At 30.3% G+C, this 10,287-nt stretch overlaps 1 protein-coding gene across 3 annotated transcripts in view; it reads left to right on the forward strand.

The window, feature by feature from the left end:
* The window catches only part of LOC143252317 (L-asparaginase 1-like), a 38,950-nt gene that overhangs the window by 24,914 nt on the left and 3,749 nt on the right, over nucleotides 1-10,287 (forward strand). For 2 of the 3 annotated variants that reach the window (XM_076504265.1, XM_076504263.1), the window contains exons 10-14: nucleotides 343-456; nucleotides 2,268-2,378; nucleotides 3,277-3,372; nucleotides 6,696-6,943; nucleotides 8,105-8,204. In XM_076504265.1, coding sequence (XP_076360380.1) covers nucleotides 343-456; nucleotides 2,268-2,378; nucleotides 3,277-3,372; nucleotides 6,696-6,943; nucleotides 8,105-8,204 — 669 coding nt within the window. The remainder of the gene's footprint in view (nucleotides 1-342; nucleotides 457-2,267; nucleotides 2,379-3,276; nucleotides 3,373-6,695; nucleotides 6,944-8,104; nucleotides 8,205-10,287) is intronic. The other variant, XM_076504266.1, reaches the window with a different exon arrangement.

Consider the following 10,287-nt stretch of genomic DNA (forward strand, 5'->3'; position numbering starts at 1 on the left):
AAATATCTTGTATGATTAAATTTAATTGCTCTGTACTGTTATTTAGATATAATGGGATGTAGTCTTATAGAAAAAAATAATTACCAAATATAATTCCATTGTTCTCTAGGCATGTTAGAAGTTGACTTAAGAGATGTTTATTTGTTACTGTAGCATTTGAGTGTTAAAGTATTTCAAGTTGGTCTAGAATTAAGCTCATGTATTGGTACCTCAAAATTCTGTAGAGACTGAAATTATTCTATCTTTTTTATTAATATTTCATAGGAAGCATATAGGGAATTTGTGCTTGATCTAAATGTTGGAGTTATTTAAAAGTATTAAAGCAGTTTTCTGACATTCTAGGCTTTGATGGACATTGGAGTTGTACCAGGCTCAGACATGACACCAGAAGCAGCCCTTACTAAGTTAGGATATGTACTTAGCAAGTCTGAATGGTCCCACCAGATGAAGAGGAAGGTAGGATATTCCTAAGTCATTATAATTAGCTTTTTTCTAAAATAAACAATAGAATAGTAGAGCCACATTAACAGTTGTTAGCATATTTAATGAACGTTTTGGAATTACATATATTCCATCTTTAGCAAGTCTATGAAAATAATGAATTGAAGAGTTTTTAGTTTATTTATAAATATAAAAATACAATGAATGTTATTAGGCTCACTGATAAGTCTGTAGACTTGGTAACAGTAAAAATAGTTTCAATAGTTTGCTTCTATAGATTACTGGATGTACAAGCAGGTATATTTTAATCAATTCAGTAAATGTGTGTCGTACAGATAACACATAAATCAGACTAGATGTTTCCTATGGTATTTCATTTTCTGAAGCAATTAGCTGGCTCTTGTATAAATTTAAGAGTCACAACTTTCATATGTTGACCTCGCTGTCTTGTGTACTACGCAACTGTTCTAATTGTCCTGAGTTATCTCTCAGTCTTCATACTGACGATATAGCCACTCATTCAAATGTGTTAATCTCTTGGGTAACATTTCCTCTTTCTGTATAACTTAAAAAAAATAATTATCTAACATCAAACTTCTGCTCATGTTCTTTAAAATAATATAATTACCATGTCAGTTTCAAGTTACTTGAATGAGGTTATTCTTGGCATGTGGCTTCATGACTTTTTTCACGAGAAAGTTCTTGCCAGGATGTGTTATAAGTAAACTGTTTTCATTCATTGCAGCTTGTTTCTAGCTAAACCCAATTCCATGTGGGACTTCAGGAATTTTATATGTCAACTTATGAAGCTCAATGTACAAACTGCCTCTTAGTATTTGTAGTATAAATACAATCAGATATATCTTTTTTTTATCTTTTTAAATTAATGTGCATGAGAATGACTAAGATTTTCAGTAATTATGCATGGACCACAGTAGGATTTGGTTGTTTTAGTAGATGGAAAGAATGTGTGAAGTTCAAAAGACATCCCAGGAAGCACTCTGCATTCAACACAGGCCAGACTTCTGTAAATCAATCAGTCATTCATCTGATCTCCACTCAAAATAGTATGGTTCTCCTCCTTTCTGGTGCATCTTTTGGATGGTATTTCACAAGGAGCACAAGAGAGAAACAGTGTGGAAGAAACAAATGCTCAACTTGCATTCAATTCCTTGCAATGCTTAAATCCTGGTCAGTGCCACTAAAACATGCCATTGTGTGTAAGCTGTGAAAAGTCAAATATAGATATAGCACATAGCTACCAGATCTACACTATCACAAGAAGTAAGATGCTGTATTGGTAGTTAAATGGAAATGAAACATTATTGACTGAAAGTAAAAAACTGTTTGTTTAGTGGTATGGCTATTGCTCTGTAATGTGAAAATTGAAATATATAACTGAATTGATAAATAAATCAAGAGAGCTGTATGTAAGTAGAAGTAAGTTGAAATTAACTTTACTTGAGAACAGACTAAAATAAAATACAGAAAACAATGATAAAATGTCCATATTGAGCTTCGATTCTTTTAAGCCAGAGATGAATGTGTTTGAAAATGTCAAAACTGTGTTAACCATTCATTATCTCTGTAGACGAACAATTGGAAATCTAGAATAAAAGAATTTAGAAATGTCTATTCCAAATTTAGTGCATAACTTTGACCTGCTTTCATGTTATACGTCAAAATTTAACAAACTTTGCAATTTGTGAATACAAACTAGAAACTACACTAGAAGGAAGGATATGTAGCATTTGTATACCACTTTTTGTGTTGTTGTTTTTTTTTTTACCAGAAATCCTCTTTTTGACTTGTATTTTTTGCTTCAGATGATGCAGACTAACTTAAGAGGTGAACTCACTGTGGGAAAGGATATAAAGCTTGAAGACAAGGATTTGATTACTGGAATTATCACAGCCATGAGGCTTTCATCAGCTGACGTAAGAAAATAGGCTTGATCCTATTACATTAGAAAGTCAATGATATATATATATATATTAATCTGTTTATATTTTTTTTAATACAAATAAAGACACCATACATGTGGTGTACCACCTTGTAGAATATGTGCTTATAAGAAAATGTCTTGATGTATGTGTACCACCTTGTAGAATATGTGCTTATAAGAAAATGTCTTGATGTATGTGTACCACCTTGTAGGATATGTGCTTATAAGAAAATGTCTTGATGTATGTGTACCACCTTATAGGATATGTGCTTATAAGAAAATGTCTTGATGTATGTGTACCACCTTGTAGAATATGTGCTTATAAGAAAATGTCTTGATGTATGTGTACCACCTTGTAGGATATGTGCTTATAAGAAAATGTCTTGATGTATGTGTACCACCTTTTAGAATATGTGCTTATAAGAAAATGTCTTGATGTATGTGCCCTCATTTTCTTGATAAGACAGCATAATTCAGATAATTTTACAAAAATAAGAGCAAAAAATATCTTGTTGTTTCATTCAAAATAGGAGCAAAAATATTAAGTTTGTTTTGTTGTTTTTATCAATCTAAGAGCAAAAAATATTAAGTTTACTTTTATCATAACAGTGCTCATAAAGGGAGTCGTAATGATCAGTTGCATGTTTTTGTAAATAACTCCAGGTAATGAATAATGTGTATTAATTCAAATGCAAAGCTTTAAATATGTGGAACTGAAAAATAAACACACGCTCACAGAAGTACTGAAACTTTGAGCAGGTTACATTGATTGCCAGGAATTCAGTCATTCAAAATAATACCAGTGAAACTCAACATTTGAATGGAAACTATGAATTCACATAGTTAAAGAGTGATTAAGGTTGAAGGAAATTATTTCATCTCTTGTTCAGGAAGTTGATGCTCTTCGAAGTGCTCTTTATCCTTCTATTCTCTGCACTGTGGCTGCTAAGGGAGACCTTGAGAAGCTTGAAATCATGAGGCAATTTGTAAGTAAAATTTAAAGTTTGAATGTACTTGGTAAAACAGTTCCTAGAGTCACATCCTAATAAATGTATAATTTCTACTTAGAACATTTTTTGTCCTGGGCTTCCAGTAAATTTGTTTTTCATTTGTGAACTGGTAGTGCTTTTGTTAATTGTAACTTATTTTCTTTATAATTTATGGCACATGTTGAGAATGGTCACTGTGACAGTTCTATGCATGATGACAATGAATGATGATTTTTATTTCTTAAATACCTTTTAACGGTAAAAAAAAGAGTACTATGAAAGCTTAAGTTATCAGTTGATTTTTGTTTGGCACAGTCTTCATTCTTTTTAGAACAATGCAAGACTAGTCCCTTCAAGTTCCACTTTTCTAGTTCAACCTTAATGAATGTGTAAGTTCTTATTTCTTTTTTTCTCCTGCTACTATATATTTTTATCAGTTATTCAAGCTCTTATTAATATAGTTGTTAGGTAATAAGTAGAGGACCTTACAACTTTGTTGATTTCAGTGATCATTTGTTGAAGCACTTGGCTGACTGTGACTGCAACCGTAATATATCATTCAAGTTCTGGTCTAACAGTGATGCAACATGGTCAGCCATTCAATCACTTGTGTATCATTAATGTCAACAAAGTGTCATGTACAACACTTTTGATTCTGTTTAGTGCAGCATTATTACTTATTGGAAACCTAACAAAGAAAATTCTTGTAAATTTTTAAAAAAGCATTTGTATATGTACATTGATGTGTCTTCAATAATTTCTGTCATTCTTAGAGTTTTGTACATGGAAATTGATTATTCTGATTGTTAACTTATTTTACTTTGAAACTTTGTTTTCTAATAATAATACCAGTTACATAGCTTATACATTATGTGGTAAGACCAGACTGCACAGATCGTATCCATATTGCATCCAACCAAAACTTCTCATTGCATTGCCTGCACATTAATGTGTATGAATAAATATCCTTTATTTGAAGTGAAATGTAATTATACTTTATAACATTTAATGGTTGCTTTACATTTTTATGAATTTCTTAATCTTATTTATAGCTCAAGCTGTAAAATTAATGAATTTTTTTCAATTATAGTAATTATTTACACTACACTAAAATAAGGTATAATTAAGCTGGTCTAATATATGCACAACTGGTTATTAAATTGGCATTTTATTTGTTGAAAGACTAGTTCCAGCAACTGAATGAAGTGAAACACTGGATAGAATAGTTAAATTTTAGGGGTTAGAAGTATCATTGAATCAGCACTGTCACTGAGGATTATATATAAAGCAGCTGAATGTTTTTATAAATCTGTTTTTTGTGAAAATTTTGCAGCAGTAGTAGTAATAAAGAGTTTATTTTTTGGAAATAAAGTATCTTTAAAATGACCAACCACTTTTTAATAATAAAATTTTAATTTCCAACACTGTATATATTTTATATACATTCAGAGGATTTGTTAATCAATGTATATCAGATGTACTTGGGTTGATTAACATTAACTCTCTCATTACAGGCTCGGTAAGTTTGGCTGACTACATGACCTCTTTGCACTGACTTAGTCTTTTTGTATTCCCTAAAATTTAAATAAATTTCAAATGATTTTGTTGCAGTAAAACTCTGTTTTATCTATTATTTTCCCTACCCTAACTCAAAATTGAATTGGTCAGATTGATCTTTTAACCTCAAAAATAAAATCTAGATAAATGTAAATTACTTTTTTTTCTAGAATGATTTTATATCATAACATGAAAATACATTCTTTATCCCAAATAGCTTTTGAGCTCATGACAGTGTAAATCTATGTGTAATTAAAAAGCTGTTAAAAGAACCATTAAAAATACATCCAAGCTAGCCATTGTGATTACTGTGGAAACCAAAGTTATGAGTAAAATTGTCACTTATCTTCTGAAAACACAATGTAATCTGGTACATCATTTGACAGGTAGAAACCTTGACTTCTTATTGGTTACAGGTAATTATAATTAAACATAAGTGGAGTATAAACAAATCCTCAAGAGGCAATGTGGCAGATGGGTGTGGCAAAAGGAATCCAATATTTGTTTTTGTAGCTCTGTAACTAAAAATTGAAGGATATAAGAATTATGGTTTGTCTGCATTTTTATGGTTTTACAGTCAGTAAATTACATTTAATTTTATACCTTTTCAATGCATGATGGATAAAAAAGTTGTCAGGAGTAAGTATGCCATGTGTGTCATACTAAGAGAAATTCATGGTTTTTAAAAGAAATATTGCCTTATACAGATAAGAAGTTAAAACTTGTATGCTATTAAAATATGGATTATTACATAAGATTTTATATTATACTGACTGGTATTACATAAACAAAAAGTATACAATAAATATTGAATGTAAGGCACTAAAACTTTGTCATGAGCATTAATGGATACCCAGGAAGAAAAGGTTAATGACTAATAGTCCTTAAATTTTTATACTGTCCTGGACCTGCTGGGGGACTCAAAGGACATCTTTTCTCCCCAGTTGTTGCAAGGAGGAGAATCTGTTCTTTGTTTCTGGAATTTCACTTATTTTCCATGGTCTCTTGCTCACTCAAGCACTCAGCTGGAAAATTCCAACAATATTAATATGACTACTTTCTAAAATGTTTCTTATTAGAATAATTTCTTCCAATTAACATAAAGTAAATAATGCTGTATTTAATTTGGATATTTTTATACATACATATATATTAATGTTTTTTGCTAGAAACTAGGTTTCAGTACCTGTGATGGGTAGAACACAGATGGTCCATTGTGTAGCTTTGTGCTAAAGTTCAAACAATTAATGTTTTTCTTTTATAGGCTATTTTGTATCATAGTAGAACATTTTGTTACATTAATTTCCTAAGTCACAACTTAATAATTGTATCATGGCTTCACAATAAAATATAAAATCTAAGAGTATTATTACAAAAGTTACAAACTATTTTGGCATCATGAATTTGTTTCTACAAACAGTTATATATTGTTATTAAAATAAAATAAAAAAAAATTGAAAAACCTAAACCTAAAATTAAACACTGTTGTCAAAAGAAAACTTGTGTTTTTGAGACTTTTGATTTTGTTGGTTTTTTTTTAAATCTCTCATGAAGCTAAGACTATTTGAATGGAATTTATACTTATTGGTTTCAGAAAGATTTTAATAGAATCCACAGTTTTATAATTGTTTTATCTTGAGTTACTAAACTGATGAAGCTTGTTTGTCATTTCTTTTGAGAGTTGAGTTTTATGTATTATAATTTTATTTCTTTAAGGAAGAAACCATATCTGTATGCAATAGACATCACATTTCTTGTTATAGGGTGCCTACCTCTCTGCGTGTGACTATGATTTTCGCACTCCTCTACACATTGCTGCATCAGAGGGTAACAAAGAAACTGTAGAGTATCTTCTTAAGCATGGGGCCAGTGTGCACATGAGGGACAGAGAACATAAGACACCCATACAAAATGCTGTTGAGTTTGATTATCATGAAATAATTAAAATACTAAAAAAAGCTGGCAGCCATCTAACCATGCCTCCTTTGGTTTTAGCAGACTGTGTAATAAAGTATGTGGTATCTTTGTTTTATATTATGTGTTATATTAAAAGGTTAATGTGGTAGTTTTATATTTTATTCTTCATATTATCAGTTTGACAGACCCACATAGTGTTTATGTGAATATGTAATATCGTAATTAAATACCCATCTGAAACCATTGTATGAAAGCATGTCTTATACTACTTTTAGTAAAACTTTCTTTTTCTTTTTTTTTTTGTAGTAAAATTTTGAGCATTATTTTTATTTATCCCATTTTAACCATAATTTCAAATTACTTGGAAGTTTTGCTTGTTTTTCAACTCGTACATACTTTTATCTCAAGTCACGGCAATACTTGTATAAAAATATTTTCTGGATAAAGTTTTTAATGAATCTAGAACAGTCGTTTTAAACATTCTTTGAACAAAATAAAATATGTAATTGCATATGTAAATATGTAAAGTTATAGCCACTGTCTTGTGGGACAGGAATTTACCCTACTAAGATGTGCATTTAATTAATCTGGATAAAAATGAAATTTGTGATAGGTTTTATGTTTTTTAGAGTATAAAAAATGGTAAAAATATATCAACTTATTCTCGATGGGTAATTCCGAATATTTATAATTTCATATGATATTGTTTCATATATGTTTTAAGTATTATTTTTAGAGATAGTGATAAATGGAGTGTCTGTTTAGAAAAATTGTGATGTAATAGTTTGAAGGTTGTAGTTTTTCACATGTTAGTTGTTAATTACTTAATAATTGTTATCTGATATGTTTTAGTAGACTTTATCTACTTTCAGTAAAATTTGTTTAAATATATTCCAAGACTCTCACTAGAGAATGAAATGTCATCCTCCAACAAGCTTCTGAACATTTGGATAACATTTGTTAAAGCGTACCAGAAGACAGATGAACTACAGTTTGCCACCTAAAATGTTTCTTCTAAATAGTGTTTAAGAACTTGATAATTATTTAAAACCCCACAAACACACAGTGTGAAAAACAACCATTGATAGTTCTTATCAACACTGTTATTTATACTGTGATTTTTTCCTCCTTTTTTTTTTAAACTTTAAAATTGTTATTGAAGCAATTAAAAGCTTAATAAAGTATCAACCATCCTGAATATTGGGTAAAATTTTGTTCAGCAAATTATAAGTGATGTGAAATTTATGCTTTGCAGTGCTGCTAAACGTAACGATGTTAGAAGATTGATCTCTTATTCATTAGCTGGAGTGAATCTGAGTGAACCTGATGCTTGTGGTCGTACAGCACTTCATGTGGTAAGTGTTCTCTGGTAATAGCATTAAATAATTTTAATAAAACTATGATTTTAAGTACTTATTTTACTTTTGAGTGACACATCTGAAATGTAGTTGCTATCGGTAATTTAAGTGTGTGATAATCAAAAGGAAAGAAGTGTTGATGTTAAAAAGTGTATGTGTGTGAATATATATTCTGTCCTTTATATTTCCCACCAAGTATAATGTTACATGTTCACTGTACTATTCTGCATTCTGTATAATGACAAGATATTGGTATTCTACATTACTGTATTTTTGATATAAATTTGTTCTTTAGCTGTTGATGAAATCTACAAAATATTTGATAATTACAACTAAATCAACCAGTTATGGTATTAGTTCAAAATTCATATATTCCTTGTGTTTTTGGGGCTCCCCTGCATTTCCCTTTATTCTTGTAATTTACCCATGTATCTTTCACTCACTGATAGTAGACTTTAGAAAAGACAGTGGTGATGGAACTGAACCATTGGTTACTGAACTTCTACTATTGTACCAAGTTAGTTACATTTGGTAAGTTTTCCTAATAATATGGACCATGTTTCCATTCAGACAACTTTGATGAAGCAGTCTGAATGTGGTACTTTGAGCCATCAGTAACACATACAAAAACTCTCGAGCACCTTGACAGAATTACAAATACTGAACTAATGTTAATACTCCTGTCTTCATTCATACATTTTTTCTTAGTCATGTATGGGAAGTTCACAGCAGTGATTGGAAATGGAGTTAATATTTTAATGTTTTGATACACATACATCTCTTATAATCAGTGATATGTAATATTATGCCAGTTTATATGCAATTATGACAAGTTTTTCAGTATATAAACTGGGATAATAGAATAAAACCAAAGAAAGAGAAGATAGCTCAACTAACAGAACAGTGAATATTTAAAATGGTAATACTTTATATAAGCTCTGATTATTGCTAAGATTTGAACTTTCACTGGTTCTTCCTTAATTTGCTGGATGAGTTAAGAGTTAGATTAAGGGTTTGGTAGATTAAGAACAGTTATAATTTATTTCAAATCCAGTTCCTTAACCAATGTAGTTTGTATATTTTGAGAAATTGTTATATTGATAACATACCATTTATTATTTATATTAGCTGTATATTTATATATGTGGATGTTTGAAACAAAGTTATTCTTATAAAACACAAGAATGGAAATGTTTAAGACAAAAATCTGGTAACTCAGATGACAGGGCTAAAAAAATAAAGAAGTCAATGGCCTTCCAAGTGAAATTATATTTTATTAATATTCAGTGAACGGTCTTGTGTAAAAGAGTTATTTTAAGAATTTCATGTCTTGGAAGAAAATGTGATCTACATTTTTCCCCATACCATGCTATACAGAAGAGTCCTAAATTAATGTAATAAGAAAAAGGGATTAATATTCAGATGAAACACACGTGTACATGTTTGCAAGAACAGGTAGGTTAGCATGGTTACCAAACAGGATCGTGGTGCAAAGCTGGTGTAAGTGGCTGTTGTAAAAGCTTCTGTACTGATTCTTCTTTTGAAAATCCTTGACGAGTGGGAAGCATTAGTGAACTAATTTTTTTTATTTGATGTGCCAAAAGGAGACGAAGAGAACAAACCAGAACAGGTTCTGCAAAAATATATTCTTAAGACAGCTGGTATGGGTATTAACACTTTAATTAAAATAAAGTACAGGACGTTTCAACCTTCTTAGGTCACCTTCAGGTTAACAAAGAGAGAGCTTGCAATTGACCATTGTAAGGAACAAAGGAACATGTCTTAGGGACGAGAGTGAAAGAGGTACAGAACTGTAGAGAGCATTGCAGTTTGATGTTTGGTTATTAATTAGTATAGGTATGAAGGTGTTCCTTTATATTGATTTTAGTTGTTACATAAGTATGGCTTTTTTTTGCATTTGTTTATATTTGTTTCCTTATTTAGTATCTGGATGTTTTCTATGGATATGTTGTGTTTATTTGATTTCCATTGTTTAAAAATGTGTGAGGGTGTCTTTGTGTTCTTTGAATCAACGTAATTTCACAGAAAAGAAAACTAAAAGAACAATTTCACGTGAAAA

This window comes from Tachypleus tridentatus, chromosome 6 (genome assembly GCF_004210375.1).
Source record: "Tachypleus tridentatus isolate NWPU-2018 chromosome 6, ASM421037v1, whole genome shotgun sequence".
Taxonomy (NCBI): domain Eukaryota; kingdom Metazoa; phylum Arthropoda; class Merostomata; order Xiphosura; family Limulidae; genus Tachypleus; species Tachypleus tridentatus.